The following is a 16,481-nucleotide window of genomic DNA, read 5'->3' as shown; positions in this document are numbered from 1 at the left end:
AATTACTTAAAAATTGGTTGGTTGGAAAACCGTAACTATGTCCTGCACTGAGAGCAAATCATTTGGAATTTTCAAACTTCTCCTAATACCCTTAAAATCCTGTCCATTCAAAATACTCCTTACAGTTTCCTTTACATTGTTATAAATAATCCACTCTGTGTCACCATTTTGAGACTTTTTAACTTCGATTATTATTCCAAAAATTGGTGAGCCCTTCATTTGATTGATAATCTTTTGACCTCCCTTTTGTCTGGCTGAATCATCAGAGACTGTAACATCACCAACTCCTCCCAATAAATCGCGTAACACTGGGTTGACCAGAAGTTTTTCCAAAGTTCCATGAGCTGAGGCACACAAACGGACTCCCCTTTGAGAAATAGTTCTACATGTTTGCACCTCCTTAGAATCACTAATCTCATCAATGACAATTACTTGTGGAGAATGATTTTGGACAGCTCTCAACATGTCAACTCTTTGATTTTTTGGATCTTTGACAGGAATTCTTCTCGAATCTCCTGTTGCAGAATGAGGCACATCTCCCAAACCTGCAATTTCACAAGATGTATCTACTATCACTACTCGATTCTGTTCTGAAAGAACTCTACTCAAATCTCTAATCAATGTACTTTTACCAGAATTAGGAATACCCACCAGTAGGATATTTTCATTCGAATTAGTGACATCTTTGAAAAGTTCTCCAATTCCTACAACTGCTCTGCCTATTCGAATAGTTAAGCCAATCACGTTTCCAATTCTGGATGTAATTCTACTGACACGATGTAGTGTTCCACTAATGCCAGCCCTGTCATCCTGTCCAAAAATTAGATTTTGACAAATTGAGTTTAAAATTTGATAGTCGATTGTACAAGTTTCGTCCTTTTCGTCTTGTTGATAATAGTAGAGTCTCAAGGGTTTCTTAATATCCATTACAATTTCAACCAATTGATCCAAATTTTCACCACATTTGGCTTTCACTCTCTCTGCAAATTCTATTGGAAATATTTCGAATAATTCATCAAGTTGATTCTCAATCACAACCAATTTCTTTTTACTTTCCTCTTCATCCAATTTAGTAAATAATACCTTCTTCTTCTTATTGGTTACTATTTGCTCAATATTTAGCTTGGCAAACATCAAGTCAAAAAACTCTTTAGGTTTCTTATAATCAATTTTCAAAGAAAGTGCAGCCAACTGATAAACCTCAAGAGAAAACAATCTATCCAATGGTTTAGTCAATTCAAAGAACTTTTTTGGATACAATTCTTCATCCACTTGATTCAAATCTCTAATCAATTCAAATTCCTCACTTTCATTGAATTTCAAATCATTTTCTGATAATTTTTGAATAATTTGAAAGATCGTTCTCTTTCCATTCATGCCAAGTATAATTGATTCGCATTGCTTGTAGAGTGGATCCTTTTCAATGTAGGCAGTGATGGCATCCTTGTGAATACTATTCGAATGTTTGGCTAATTGTCGGAGTGTAATGACTTGTAGAAGAATTTCCTGTCGTTCCTCTGAGGCACTGACCATGATGATGATTATGAAAATCTGATGTTGTAGTTGTAGTGGTAATGTTTTTTGTGTTGTGTAAATGATGGAAAATGAAGGAAATTTAAAGTTGCTGTTGTTTGTGAATTCCCAACGTAAAAATAGAGTTTTTAAAATTGGCGACCTGGAATATTGCTGTTGTGTGTAGATTCAGCACTTGGTGATGATTTTACTGAAAATTTAAATGATGAATAAGTCAATTAGTGTTATGATTATGGTGATGATGTAAAATTCTAAGTTTCACCATGTGAAATCACTCCGAGATTCATCCCACCAACATTGAAATATTGTGAAATATATTTCCATTCCACAACCACACAACCATGCACTGAATCTGTGGTTGTGTGGTTGTGGATATCTGAAAGTTCAAATTCATCTTTGATTCTTCTTAAAAAAAAAATAGAGAGAAAACACATCGAACAACCATGATGATGAATCCATCAACACACCAAGAAGATCTTGAAAATTCCTCGCCAGTAATCATCACATTGGACAATATTCCACAACATTCCACCATCGAAGTGCAATTACAACAAAAATTGGGGAAACAAGCTCCGAAGGAGGAAATTCCATTTTCCTACAAATTTAATTTGAAACAAGTTATAAAATTGGATAGAAAGGGATTGGAAATTCCTAATGATGATGATGATGATGATGAAGAGGCACAAGAAGAAGAAGACGAAGAAGAAGAAGAAGAATTTGATGAAAGACAAGTTGATTTAGATGAAGAAGCAATGTATGAAAGGCATTATAGTGGACCAATTGAAGGAGGAATGCCAAATTGTGTTACAATTTCACATCAATTTCAATGTATTATTGTGGGAGCTGATGGTCAATTGTTGTTTTTGGATTTTAATACTAAAAAATTCATCAAGGGAATTAGATTGCATAGCTCATTTAGTGATATTGCAATTGAAAAGGATGGATATAGAGGTGGTGAAGCCCTCATTGTCTCATTTACCAGACACACAGTTGAGAAATATGATTTGGAGAGCTTGTTTAAGAGTAACGAAACTAAACCAAATATCCAACCATTGTGGATAAGTGGCACTAAAAAAACTGGAGATAGTGGAAGAGGATTTACTGATGAGTTTAACTATAATTGGCCTGAAATGATAGCCATTTGCTATTCCAATAAGTATGATTCTTTCAGAAATGAACATGATGATAAGAAACTTGGAAATATTCTATTCGTATGTGATAAGTGGAATAATCGAATCAAGATTTTGAATACGTTTGATGGGAAACAATTGAAAATATTTGGAGAGAAGGGAAATTCTCGTGAATTAGGATCTAATATTGAGTTTAGAGAACCTTGGGGTATTTCATTGGATAACCAAGATCGTATTTGGGTTAGTCAATTTGCAGGACATTGTGTTAAGAGATTGGAAAATCAAGTTGGACAAATGGTAGTGGATCAATGTTTAGGTGATTCAATGATCATGTATAATCCACTGGGAATTTTCTATGACAAACTGGGGAATAGATTATTGATTGCTGATAGTGGAGAATGCACAATTTCTATTCTCGATTTGGAAAGTGGAAATTTTATGGATTCAATTACTAATAGTTCATTTAGATGTGTTTCAGATGTTTGTATCAATTATGAAACTGGAGAATTATATGTTACTGATCAATACTCTGAACAATTATTCATTTATGAATAAATTTGAACAGAGGATATCAAAGTTACAATCTCAATATTGATTTGGCAGGAACCACATCAGTTACAGTGGCTAAAGTTGAAATATTGAGAGAGTACTAAGTCCCCAATCATATTATGTAAATTCCAATTCTTTCTTTTAAGGATTCAGAAATTAAAACTCACTATCAATTTGTTTTCCTTGAGTGATATAAGGAATATTTTCATCATGAATGTAAGGGGATGATAATGTACAAGACAATTATCTTTTAATAGTCGGACGTATCTGTAAATCACCAATTGAATAATCATGGAATATTTTCAACATGAGCTCTCTATTCATCAATTTTTTAGTGTGTGTAATTCTCAAATCTCCTCTTTTGAAAATGAATTCGAGTTGATCTTCCCCAATATAATCGTCATAATGTTCTATTGGAACATAGGACAAGTAGAGAAGAATCTCAGGATACTTTGAAAAAAAGGGTGCAACTTCATAAGATGAATAAAATCTACTCACTGAAACATCATACTGTAAAGTAAATTCCAAATATTTAAATCTCTCTCTTCCATGAACATCTGCATGAATACAGTGAAAACACTGGGGTACAATTGAAAGAATTTGAGGAAGGAATGGATCTTGTTCCTTGACAAATCGAAATGTTGCGGGATCTCTTTTCGCACAATTCATTACAAGTTCGTGATAATTTTCAATGGAAGGATCGACATATTGTAGAGTGAGAGGATCTAGCTCAAGTACTGGTAATATAATTTCAGGATTCTTTTTGAAAGCTGTAGTCATAAATTGAAGATTGTTTGGCAGTTTTCTGATGGCCAATAGAGCTATTTCTAAATCAGATTTGAATTCAAAATAAATGTATCTGAATATGTGTGGATTAATTTCTAGAGCCATCTTGGTTAATTCTCTATCTTTTCTCAATTCCAATTTGATAAATGAAAAGGAAACTGGAAATCTCATATAAATCAATGATTCTTTTACAATTTGCATATCTTGAAGAGATTCGTCAAACTTTTCATATGAAACTCCACATTTGAGCATTTCAATCATTAATTCTCTATCATTTCTATAAGAATGATTCGTTGGAAAATGATATGCATCCCTCTTTGCAATAATTTTCAACATTTCCTTATCCAATTTCAGAATTTTCACAAGATATTCAATCGATGAATCATGGGTCAAGGCATAAATTGCAAATTCTCTCACTTTTAGCAATGATTCATCCAAATGTTTTGCAATTTTTTGTGGAATTCCTTTTTCACTTTGAATTATTTGCATCATGAGTTCTTTATCTTTTCTAAAAGATTTTGAAATTAGCTCAAGACATTCTGGATCAATTTCAAAAGCCATTAATATTGATTCTCTTGTTTCTTTCCAATTATCTGGTAAATATGAAAAATTTGAATGGATTCGTTGTCCACTTTTTGCAGCCATCACACCTAATTCAAAATCCTTTTCCAAATTATTGACATGTGGCACATATCCATATTTACTAGCCAGTAACTCAAGAATTTCTCTGTCCATACACCAATTAGAATCTTTAAATAATGAATAGAAACACTGATATCTATTCGAAGAGAGTTTCGCATTCTTTAGAATAGCTATTAGAAACTCTCTATCTCTTAAAAAATCTTGACGACAACACGAAAGTACATCATGAATTTCCATTTTCTTAGAACATTCAAGCATTGTTTCTTTATCAACACTGCGCAACCAACCAACTTGTTTCAAATAATCACAATTTTCAATAATTTGTTTCTTTTCGTATTGAAAATCGTTTGGTTTCTCCAAATTTGATGGTTTACATTCCAAGAATTTTCTCATCATGAATAAATCAAATTTCCATTTCTTATCCATTGACATATAAATATTGCGTTCTGATTGTGAGTTTCGAATAGCTTTTGCAAGAATTGACATGTATTTCACATCCAAAAATCTTTCTCGATATCGAGAGAGAAGAAGCGAGCTTTTTGGTGTTTGATCAAGATGAACAATCACAACAGCAAAATCGTCTTCCATTGTTGTGTGAATATTTTTTTATGGTTTGACTAAACTGGAACAATGGAGTTTTAGTCTTTGCATAGTTCCCTAACATTGTTGGAAACTAATAAAACATAATTAGGTTTCACTATGAATGTAAGGGGATGTAGCTCACATAGAGCGCTTCTTTAGCATGGAAGAGGTACGGGGATCGATACCCCGCATCTCCACTCATTTTTTATCAAATTTGACTCTTGTCTACTTAAAGTTCAGAATTGCAGTCTACCATTGCAATTTCTATTTGTAAGACAGACTCCATTTATTACAACATCGGAATCATAATAATATTACAAAATTTTAAATATCTTACAATTAAAAAAAAATGTCAACATCAAATGCGCTTCAAACAGCTCTCGAATTCAAAGAAGAAGGAAATCAACTCTTGAAAATCGGCACCAATCTCCCACAAGTCATTTCCCTCTACACCAAAGGTTTAAAAACACTCAAGAAAGCAACACAAGTTGATTCAGATCAAAAGAATAAGATTCTAGTTGATCTGTATAATAATCGATCACATGTTTATTATTTGATGGGTAGTTTTTATAATGCTGTTCCAGATGCACAAAATTCATTGGAAATTGATAAAGAAAATGTCAAGTCACTATTGAGATTAGTTAGAGCAGCTATCAGAGTTAACGAGTACTCAAAAGTGATTGAAAATTGTGAAAAGGCAGAATTGTTGTTAATGGGCAACTCGACAGATTCTTCAATTCTTACAAAGAATGTTGAAATATTTAGAGAATTTAAAGAAAAAGCACAAATTGGTAAAGAAAATCATGAGAAATTTATGAAAGTTTTTCAATTACTGGAAGAAAAGGATAATGCCCAAGTGAGGGAAATTCTCGATACATTCAATGAGGATATCAGTTTAGTTTGTGATCATCATGGAGAATCCTTCTTACATTATGCATCCAGAAGTGGAAATTTTGAAATGGTCAAGTATCTATTGGAAGAAAAGAAGATTTTCATTGATATGCAAAATTACAGAAGTGCCTCTCCATTGTACTATGCTGCCTATTCAGGATTTCCTGAGATTGTTGAATATTTGATGGAAATGAGAGCCGACCCAACTCATGCTTCATCATTCTCAGGTAGGAAACCTCATGAGGTCTGCAGTTCTGGTGAGATGAAGGGAAAACTCACTCAATACTTTACAAAATTTGAAAGTATTAAGAAGGATCCATTCTATAATTTCAAATATAGAATGGGAGAGTATTGGAGACAGAATTTATTCTATTTCCGTCATCCTAATGCTGAAGGTTATTTTCAAGGACTTCAAGTTTTTCCAAAAGCAAGAGAAATTGTTGTCAATTCAGACATTCAAGAATTATTGAAAGTTGTCATTGAAAAAAGGAGTGAATATGACAGTTTCTTTACTGATGATAGAAAGAATCAAGCTCATGATGAATGTCTCTTGTGTAATGAAATTGTTGAAAATTGTGCTAAATGTAAATTTTGCAGAATGGTCAATTTGTGCACCAAGTGTGAAAATAGCTCAGATCAATCGATTACCGTGATGAAGACTATTCATCAGAATAATTGCAAATCAGGAATGTATTTCTAGAAATAAAAGATTTACTGAAATTCATTTTCTTTTAAAAAGAGTTAAGGTAATTGTTTTGATTAGTGATTGGTGGTGGCATTACATTCGACAATGACATCACTAAAATGAGCTTCTGTCAACTTGTTATTGAATGCATAGGTCGGAACAATGTTATCCAATTTCAAAATTAAGAGAATATCATTATTAATAATGTGAACTACTTGATTTTCACCTCTTCTTGTTTTGAAATATGCCAAATATGGAACAAACAACTTGTGGTAATTCATTTCAATAGCTGATTTGGAATATCTCAATGATTTTGGTGTTCTCTTATCCACATTAAAGTTGAAATACTTATCTCCACTCGAAATGAGAACACACTTTGAGTTTGAATCATTCATCAACTCAGTAGCACATGGATATACTGGTTCACCAATATAAGGGCAGTTAGATATAATTTTCTCCGAGTTAAAATCCAAAATCAACCAAAAATAACTGTCTTGTTTTCATTTGACAATGGAGCTGTCATTCTTGCTTGAAAATTGCCATTCAAAGTGAAACAGGATCTATCTCCTAATAGTAATTCCTCCTTCTCCTGCTTTGAGAAAATCCTTTCCAGCTCACTAAACTTGAACATGGATAATTTTGGTGGATTATTGTAATAATCACCTTCCATACATAATAAAAAGTTTTCACTGTCTTGGGAAACTGCATATTTCACAGATGGAAAGACATGATTAATTGAGACATCTTTCTTTTTCCATTTGAGTGTTTTCAAGCTCAATTCAGCGATCCATGGTTTAGACCATCCTCTCCCAAATACATAAATTGCTTGATTACGTTTCGAATAGATTATATTCCCAAACATGCAAGTAAAATTACTTTCATCAAACACTTGATTATTCTCTGTTTGAATTGGTTTCCAATCAAATTCAAAACTAGTGTCTAATCCTCCATCTTGTGAATACTTTGTGGCAGGATCCAAATCAAGCATTAACAAAGTCTTTTGATATCCCAATTCGAAACTTGATCCACCAAACGAAACTAAAGTTGGACTAGTAAAACATTATTGGCACAACTATGCAATGGAGGTTTAGGAATGGAAGGATTAGAAAGTGGCACCTGATTATCACTAGGTGGAACTAATTTAAATCTCTTCTTTTTCTTTCGTTGATCAGCAATGGATGAAGAAGGAAGTTGAGGAGGAGGTGGTGGCGGAAGAGGTGTTGTGGTGGTTGAGGAAGAAGTAGTGCTGGGTGAAATGTTAATTGGTGGAGGTGGCACTTGGAAAGGAGGTGGAGGAATGATCATTTTTTTTTAATTTGAATCAAATCTAGTGGTTGACTTGGATGATTGGTAGATGTTAATGTTCAAAGTTCAAAGATGACAAAATTTCAAAGTTACAGAAATTGAATATATATAAGGGTCTCTACAGCAAGTGGTAGAAACATATCCCTTAAATGGAAACAGATTACACAACCAAACTACAGGCAACAATTTTCAATATGATTGATTTTCATGTAAGGGACCATGGTCTAGTGGTATGATTCTCGCTTTGGGTGCGAGAGGCCGTGGGTTCGATTCCCACTGGTCCCCTTCTTTTAATTCTTTGTTATTCTTTTCATATTAAGGCTCTTTACCTCTTTACATGCCTAAGGAACCTCTTTTTTTTCCTGAACAACCCATTGGAAATTACATATAATTATCAATAAAAAACAATTTATATTTGAACCACTTACCACTACATTTTCCTCAACACCCCAATAAGTCCAAAACCACAACAACTCAAAAGAAAGAACACCACACATTTACCCTTCCAGTTCTTGTGGTTGTGTACAACGACAACGACCGCCTCAACAAACAACTCTCCAACAACACCCTCACAAAAAACCCAAGCCCGAATAAATTCATTTCATCATCACACAAAAAAATATCAACAAACCACCAACCATCACCAACATTCGCGTGTACGACGACACTCTTGGTCCTGCTGTACAACACCATCATCATCATCACCGCCGCTGCTTGCTGCTGAAACATTTTTGTTGTTCGTAGAAACGCGCTTCTAGATTGTTGCTGCTGTTTTTGTTTCATATTGTTGTTGTTGTTGGTTGTCGTTTGTTCGTCATTGTTTATCACTCATAATACTAGTAGAGTAGTAATAGTAACAAGTGCGAATTAATCATCTGTAATAACCTACTTGTAGTGTAGATTATTGAATAATCATCAAAGGACTATTCATCATCAGCTTAATAGTAATTTTTGTAAAATCATATATTGAATCTTGACTTGTGTAAACAACGTTATTTTCCTCCATTTTCTCTTTCTATTGATTAGATACGCCTCTTTCCACTCACCATTCACCTCTTGCTAGATAGCTGCTAAATTATATATTTGCACTACTATAATCCAACCTCCACTACTGTGAAATTTCACATTGATAGATTTTTATATTGCTCTCAACACTTTCCTTTTAACACATTTACCACCACCACAATGAAAAAACTCTCCTCCCACTATTCTCTCATTCACAATTGTACAAAACCAAATAATACCACTACCAATACACCTCCTCTAGGCCATTCCCAACCATCAACTGTTGTTGCTCATGATGCTGCTACATTCACACATTCCAATTCTTCCTCCTCTCTCCACTCACCAACTAGTTCTGCGCTCTCAACAGTCGCTACTACTACAAACTCCACCTCTGTTTCCTCCTCCAACAATGATAACTCACCAACAGTTATCGACAAGTCAATACTTGTGAACGACCCTCTTCACTTTTACCATCAATTCAAGAGGATGAACGCTAAACATTCAAATGATATTTCTCCAACCCACTTGAGTGCAGCAACTACCACCTCTTGTGCTACTTCTTCCCAACAACAAGTAGCTTTCAAGAAGGACGATCAACAAACACCACCACCAGGTGCAACAGACTCTTTCAGAAATATTCTCTCTGTTGTAACTACTTCAACGTCCAATATTCGTTCGTCCACTATTGTTGCCAATACATCTTCTACTGCACAGCCTTTGTCTTCTGGTAATAGCTCATCTGTTTCCAATGTCCAACAATCTACCCGTTCCTCTTCTTCTTCCACACCATCGCACCACCAAACAGTAAATAACAGTAAACATCATGGCGAGGTCAATACTTCCAATGGAAAGAAGGGTAGCTCTTCCCCAACAGAACTTTCAACTGACTCTGTTAAGCAAATTACCTCCAACACTGTTTTGCCTCGTCTTCCAAGAATTCGCATACCAAGCAACACCTCAAGCAATGGTGGTGGTAGCAATAGTAACACACCAACCAATCTAATGACACCATCCTCCCTTTCTAATTCTTCCTCATCCTCCTCCAATATGATGCAAGACTTTGCTGACAGCCCAAGTAGTGGTTGTAATCTTTTGTCTCGTGATGCTCCAGATAATCCTTCGTTTATTAACAGAAGAATTTTCGTTGGAGGGCTGAAGGAAACTACATCAGAACAAGAGCTCATTGATTTCTTCTCTCGTTCACCAAATAACTATGGACCAATTTCACACTGTGTCATTATGAAAAAGTGGGATGGCAGATCGAGAGGATTTGGCTTTGTTACCTTCTCTGATGAAAGTATTGCCAAGAAGGTTCTATCATACCATAAAGAACATCCATTCATGATTGGAAACCACAGAATTGATTGCCAAGTTGCCCAATCTCAAGGATGTAAAATTGATAGTGTTGATATACCAACACACGCCTCAACCATTTCTTCTTCCTCAAGAATGGTTGATGATGAAAGATTATTCACTAACAATATTCACAACTCAGATACACAATCTGACATGATTTATGGAGCCAGCTCCACAGACTTATCAAGGTCTGGTAATAGCTCATCAGCCTCTTCCAACAATTCACCAACTATTAAGAAGGATACCATTTCTTCTTTTGATAAGAAGCGCAGAATTTTTGTTGGTGGTTTACAACCTCAAGTTACTAAACAGGCTGTTCATGACTACTTCTCCAAACATGGTACTATTGAGGACTTGCAATTAATTCTCAATAGAAGAACACCATTTGCTTTTATTACCTATACAAGTGAAGATAGTGCCACCAAAGTTTTGGATGATTTCCATTCTGGAGTTTTATGTAAGGAATTTGCTGCTCATGATGTTAGAAGAGCCATGCCAAAAGGAAGTTTCAGTTTCACAAAACAAAGAGAACGTGAAATGGACATGACAAGAAGAGTTCCTCCTCATAGAGGTATGCCTCCAACAGAAACATCAACCAGACAAGCACCAATTCCTAATAGCCAACCAATAGTTCCATCCAACAACGGTTCTAGAAAGTCTGGTCATACGCCACCAAGTTACAGATATACTCCGTATGATAAATCAGGAACATCAAGAAGAGGAATGCAACCATACTATGATCATTCTCCAACTAATGGACCAATGCAACCTAATGGTTTCTTTGGTCCTGTTGATGTTCCTTCTTCACACATTTCTATGTATCCTACTGGTCATCCTTTACATCACCATCACCAACCACATATTGATGAAAGATATATGCAACCATTACCTGGTCAACCAATGCCATCAACATCATCTTTCTATCCACCTCCAATACCTCCCTATTATGATCAACCTTACATGATGATGCATCACCACCACCATCAAGGAATGCTCAATGGAAGAGATCCGTATATGCCAAGAGAAGCAGGTGCTTATAGACATTCTGACAATATTTCTAACAGTAGCGGAGAAATGGACGATATTAGAAGATAGGTTTGTTTCTATATATTATTTAGATGTAAGGATAATAAAATTATTTTTTATTTCCATGTAGTTCACAATATTTTTTTCTATACTTGGCTATTGGATTGGTGCAACCAGCGTGTTGACATTTTACAAAGTCCACACTCATACTTTCCTTTTTTAATGGTTTAGCACCATGTTCAGCACAGTATTTCTTTCTACTCTTTTCAATTTCATTTGTACAGCCAGGATATTGGCATTGCTTTGAAGTTGTGGATTGTGTAGAACTCTCAGCTTCACTTTTAACATCCAAAGTGTGTAAGCTTGTATTTGAAGTGAAAGTTCTTTCATTTGTTTCTTGCTTTACACTTTGAAAAGGTGAGGTATTGGATTGAATTATTTGCACAAACTGAGGAGGGGATTGTGGATTAATGGCTTGTTGGTGTGGAATATTAGGTTGTTGACTGATCATTGTTGGCACTTGTACTGAACTATTTGGTACTGAAACATTGATTGCCTGTTGTGGTGGTTGATAATTGAGAAAACCTCGAGGTGGTATCTCACCATTATTCTTCATTTTCACAACTTTGGCTTTTGCTTCAGGAAAATTCCATTTAAATTCCAATAGACACTGATAGGAAAATTCATAATTCAATCCAGTTTCATGCATTAATTTTAACAATAAATCCACTCTCCCTTGACAAACAATCAAGTTCAACGAGGCATCCTCAAGAATTCTCTTTGCCAAATAAAATTTCATTCCTGTTTTTGTGGCAATTTCGGAAGGATAAGTCACTAGGAATAGATAGGCAGTATCACAATTGTTTTGGAAAAATTTTAAATACTCTCCACATGATTCGATGGTTATTAGTGGTGCACATTCCCGATCAAGATTTTTAATGCAATGTTGGTAAAGTTGGTGTTGCAGTGATGATTCAGTCATTTTTTTTTTTAATTCTTCTTTTGTGATTGGAATTCAGTTTTTGATTGATGACGTATTGTTTGTTTATTGAATGTGCTTGTGGTGTGTTTGTGTGCCAAATATACATTTGGTAATTAACAAAGTGAGAGCAATTATTCTTCAGTTAGTCCAAGTTAGATTTTCTTTCAAAGAATTCTTATTTTCCAATTAATTATTCAAATTTTGTTTGGAATTGGCTCTTTCCATTGTCTTGCTTCTTTCCAGGTAGGCATTATACTCGTCGAACCATGATCTTTGTGGATAGGCTTTCATATTCTTTTCTAAGCATTCCTGCAGACAGAAAACATCATCAACACTCTCATTCCATGAGTGATTTCCGTAACTGGTTCTTTCGGCTAGTATCTTGGAGAATCCCTTGCTCAATGCTTTGGCTCTATCCTTGATAAATCGTTTGAAAAACATATCTGTATCCAGTGAGAGTTTTAAATCTCCAAAATAAATATAGGTCAGAGTGCACTTGTTTGGTCCACTATGCTTAAACATGTAGGCATAGAGTAAGTCAACTGGTATCTTATCTTTGGACTTTTTCTTTTCCTCAAATTCAGCCGTCTTGGCAATATTGATATAGCAATTGGTTTTTCTATCAAAAACAAGAGTCTGAACAAAGGTTGCCTCTCTTGTCTTGTACAATTTTCCAATGTTATAACTTTCACTAGAGAAGGCAATAGATAGTGGTCGTTTCACATCCAAATCATCAACCTTGTATGTATCAAAATCACCAAGAGTGATTGGGTCACATTTCAATTTAGCTCTATTGGGGATTAATGAAATAATTTCAGGGAAAACTTACTTTCTATCCAGTGCCACTTTGTATGCTTCATCGACAGGAAATGGTAATTGAATGTCAATCTTGGCCAATTTCATATTGGAATTTGAATTTTCCTCACCAAGTAAAAACTTTTGATTGGAAATGTATGCCTGATAGGAAGTTTTCAGATATTTTTCTTCAATTACCTTTTCACCTAATAATTGCCATTCACTCTTATAGGCATCTGTGCAGAGCATGATTGTAAAGTAAATATCCTTATCGGTAATCAATGGATTTACGAAATCCTTTGCCTTATATCTGATATCTAGTTCATAACCTAGTTTCATGTTGATTGAGATTTTCTTTGTGAATTCTTCTCCTTTCTGAAGAAGAAAATTTTTCACTTCCTTACTCTTTTTAAACTTTGGAAAGTGCTCCAAAGCTAGATCATTATATACATAAAATTCTACACTGTCAAACAATTGACATAATTTCAATACAGTTTCTTGAATTTGATTCGGGAGTGCATGTGCCAAACACTTGACAAAAAACCCAGAATCTTCATCTAAATTGGGCGTGCTCATACTGTGTACAGAGGAGGATCTCTCCATTTTATCTGTCACTGTTTCGTCCAAAATCGTATCCATATCAAGTGAACCGGCAACGATGGTGTTTGTAAGTGGATTGTTATTACTTGATGTGTATGAAGTTCCAACCGAACTTGCCATTGTAGTAGTTGTTGTACTAGGAAGTTTAATGGTATCCAGATCAATTGAAAACATGTCACTTTCATTGCTTTCACTATTAAAAAACGATTTTGCACTCTTGGCAAATGATGACTGTTTAACTTCCACTGTATTCTTAATATGATTGATAGCTCCCCATCTTTTCAATAACAAGGATGACACCTCTGATGAAATATTAAGTTGAAGACGAGCATCATTTTCAATATACAATCCAATCATATCTTGAGCTAATTTGTGTAATTCAGTAACTGTTTTTCTCTGTAATGAAAACGTTGATGCAAAACTACTTTGTAAATTTTCTACACTTGTTGAATGTTCAATTTTCATAGTTGTTCCATTGTAAATATTCTTCCTCTTTTCTTTATATTTCCACATATCCTTTAGGAATGAAATAACTTCAGGAATTGAAAAAGATTGTAAATGGGTGAGAAATAAATCTCTACTCTCTGGAACTTCCATCATTTCCACAAATTGTAATTCATAATCATCCACTTCAAACATTCGAATAGGTTCTCCATTTTCATTTTGTTGTAGAATGGTACCTCGTCTTGGCGTTTTGGGCGAAACATCAGTGGCTGGACTTGCCATTCCTCGAGGTGATAGAAATCCAGGTGATTTGGCATCTTTCTCTATTCGGGCACCCAGATCCTTCAATCCTATTATTATTATTATTATTATGATCATCATTATAGTATTATTATAAATTAATATCATATTTCGAATAGTATGCAAAAATAATAATAATTATTGATGATGAAAACAATGATGATGATGATAATACTAGTAGAAGAACCTACCCAAAATACCTGTAGGAGTAAACGATATCATTCCGAATCTATTCTAATAGTTTTCTTTGCCGAGGCGATGATGATGAGGATTTTATGATGAAACTACAACAGCCTAAAGAAAAAGTAAAATGCACGAACAAGAAGGAACTTCGTAAATAAAAGGTTCTTTGATTTTTTTTTCTATTGAATAGAAAAATTGATTAAAAAAGCCAAATATGAAAGAGAGATGACTTTGGTCTTGTCAATATTGGTTTGGGCAAACATAAAAACAATTCTCCCATGCCGGGAATTGAACCCGGACCTCCTGGGTGAAAGCCAGGTATCCTAGCCATTGGACTACACGGGAATCTTATCCATTTTGAAAATATTAGCAATATGAAGCAAAAATTTCATTCTATTTTCGAAACTCTTGAACGAGGAAGTTGCATCTAGCCTTAATAGCTCTTGCAATCACTTTATTCTAGAGTTGATTCCGAATTTAAGCGGCAAAGCAAAACACGTGTTTACAAATTAAAAAAAAATTGCAACTCAATTTTCATCACGCAATTTTATTTAAATTTTGATGATGATTCGGAAAGGAAGTCACAACAAGAACAACTTTACAGTGTTCTTGCTCTTGTTGTTGATGATGACAACAAGCATGGCACTTATTTTGATGGTGGAAGCAAGAGATCCGAAGGGATATTACAAGACTTTGGGAGTTTCCGAGAAGGCCTCTCAACAGGAAATTAAAAAGGCATATAGAAAGTAAGTAGATTAATGTTCTTTATCAATTCATCATCATCATCATGTGTGCTATTTATTATTATTAAATAGATTATCAATGGCATATCATCCAGATAAAGCAAGAAACAAACCACAGACAGAGCAAAAAACTCTTCAACAGCAATATATGAAAATATTGGAAGCCTATGAAACACTTTCTAATGAGGATAAACGAAGACAGTATGATAGAGGAGGATTTGATCCATTCGAACATCATCAACATCATGGACATGATCAAGAGAGTGGATCATTCCACTTTTCATTTGGAGGAGGAGGTGATGATAATGATCCTTTTGAAGATTTTCCACAATTCTTTAAACATCATTTCCGATCTCAAGGACAGGGCCACAATCCATTCTTTTCATTCTTTGGAGATGATGATGAGGATGATGCTCCACCTTTTGGTTTTCATTTTGAATCGAATAGTAGAAGGAAAAATCAAAAGAGAAGAGCATCTTCAAGGAAAACACAAGAACCAGCCAAACAAAAGGACTCAGAGGGTGGATTCTTTTCCAATCTTTTCAGTACAATTGGTGATTTTTATAATGCCATTACTTCGAATAATGAAGATGATTCAGAGCAGCAGGAATATCAAACTGTGAAAAAGATTATCACTCAAATCAATCCAGATGGAAGTAGAACTACCCGAGTTGTTTATGAAAAGGTTCCAATCAATAATAAGAGGAGAACTGTTTTCAGATTCTGATTTTACAGCTGTAAAATTGTACATAGAAATTAATTTATTCGAGTTTACAAAAACTCACAAATCAAAATATATCCAATGATATCAAAATAATATTGAGATTCTACACAAAATCTCATTCATAATTTTACCAACCGCCAAACTATTCTATTGGTTGGTGAAATGAATGAAATTAATGAAGTTTACCGAGTTTACAATAAAATAAGTTTTAAAAGAAAAA

General features: G+C 34.5%; 8 protein-coding genes and 2 non-coding genes across 10 annotated transcripts; 5 read left to right on the top strand and 5 right to left on the bottom strand.

The window, feature by feature from the left end:
• Positions 1–6: 6 nt before the first annotated feature.
• NAEGRDRAFT_69187 (uncharacterized protein) lies at positions 7–1,533 on the bottom strand (the record flags this gene model as incomplete). Its single annotated transcript, XM_002675460.1, has 1 exon — positions 7–1,533. One exon carries the CDS (start codon positions 1,531–1,533, stop codon positions 7–9), a length of 1,527 nt encoding a protein of 508 aa, XP_002675506.1.
• A 443-nt stretch (positions 1,534–1,976) lies between these two features.
• NAEGRDRAFT_50156 (uncharacterized protein) lies at positions 1,977–3,218 on the top strand (the record flags this gene model as incomplete). Its single annotated transcript, XM_002675539.1, has 1 exon — positions 1,977–3,218. One exon carries the CDS (start codon positions 1,977–1,979, stop codon positions 3,216–3,218), a length of 1,242 nt encoding a protein of 413 aa, XP_002675585.1.
• Positions 3,219–3,559: 341 nt separating this feature from the next.
• On the bottom strand, positions 3,560–5,228 carry NAEGRDRAFT_50155 (uncharacterized protein; the record flags this gene model as incomplete). Its single annotated transcript, XM_002675459.1, has 2 exons — positions 3,560–3,622; positions 3,711–5,228. 2 exons carry the CDS (start codon positions 5,226–5,228, stop codon positions 3,560–3,562), a joined length of 1,581 nt encoding a protein of 526 aa, XP_002675505.1.
• A 343-nt stretch (positions 5,229–5,571) lies between these two features.
• Positions 5,572–6,842, top strand: NAEGRDRAFT_58430 (ankyrin domain-containing protein; the record flags this gene model as incomplete). Its single annotated transcript, XM_002675538.1, has 1 exon — positions 5,572–6,842. One exon carries the CDS (start codon positions 5,572–5,574, stop codon positions 6,811–6,813), a length of 1,242 nt encoding a protein of 413 aa, XP_002675584.1. The 3' UTR covers positions 6,814–6,842.
• A 30-nt stretch (positions 6,843–6,872) lies between these two features.
• NAEGRDRAFT_69183 (uncharacterized protein) lies at positions 6,873–8,103 on the bottom strand (the record flags this gene model as incomplete). Its single annotated transcript, XM_002675458.1, has 3 exons — positions 6,873–7,253; positions 7,289–7,836; positions 7,872–8,103. The coding sequence occupies 3 exons, from the start codon at positions 8,101–8,103 to the stop codon at positions 6,873–6,875; spliced, it is 1,161 nt and encodes a 386-aa protein (XP_002675504.1).
• Positions 8,104–8,316: 213 nt separating this feature from the next.
• Positions 8,317–8,388, top strand: NAEGRDRAFT_t402. The gene has a single exon. It is a non-coding gene; the product is annotated as a tRNA-Pro (tRNA).
• A 900-nt stretch (positions 8,389–9,288) lies between these two features.
• On the top strand, positions 9,289–11,559 carry NAEGRDRAFT_69182 (uncharacterized protein; the record flags this gene model as incomplete). The annotated part of the gene is made up of 1 exon (XM_002675537.1): positions 9,289–11,559. One exon carries the CDS (start codon positions 9,289–9,291, stop codon positions 11,557–11,559), a length of 2,271 nt encoding a protein of 756 aa, XP_002675583.1.
• Positions 11,560–12,658: 1,099 nt separating this feature from the next.
• Positions 12,659–14,833, bottom strand: NAEGRDRAFT_69181 (uncharacterized protein; the record flags this gene model as incomplete). Its single annotated transcript, XM_002675457.1, has 3 exons — positions 12,659–13,262; positions 13,302–14,661; positions 14,803–14,833. The coding sequence occupies 3 exons, from the start codon at positions 14,831–14,833 to the stop codon at positions 12,659–12,661; spliced, it is 1,995 nt and encodes a 664-aa protein (XP_002675503.1).
• Positions 14,834–15,067: 234 nt separating this feature from the next.
• On the bottom strand, positions 15,068–15,139 carry NAEGRDRAFT_t394. Its single transcript has one exon. It is a non-coding gene; the product is annotated as a tRNA-Glu (tRNA).
• Positions 15,140–15,433: 294 nt separating this feature from the next.
• On the top strand, positions 15,434–16,474 carry NAEGRDRAFT_58429 (DnaJ-containing protein; the record flags this gene model as incomplete). The annotated part of the gene is made up of 2 exons (XM_002675536.1): positions 15,434–15,540; positions 15,610–16,474. The coding sequence occupies 2 exons, from the start codon at positions 15,434–15,436 to the stop codon at positions 16,262–16,264; spliced, it is 762 nt and encodes a 253-aa protein (XP_002675582.1). The 3' UTR covers positions 16,265–16,474.
• Between the last annotated feature and the right edge of the window lie 7 nt (positions 16,475–16,481).

The sequence above is a fragment of the Naegleria gruberi genome (genome assembly GCF_000004985.1).
Source record: "Naegleria gruberi genomic scaffold NAEGRscaffold_33, whole genome shotgun sequence".
NCBI classification, from domain to species: Eukaryota; Heterolobosea; class Eutetramitea; order Acrasida; family Naegleriidae; genus Naegleria; species Naegleria gruberi.
Note: the sequence above shows the minus strand (reverse complement) of the source record. Positions and strands in the feature narration are given on the sequence as shown.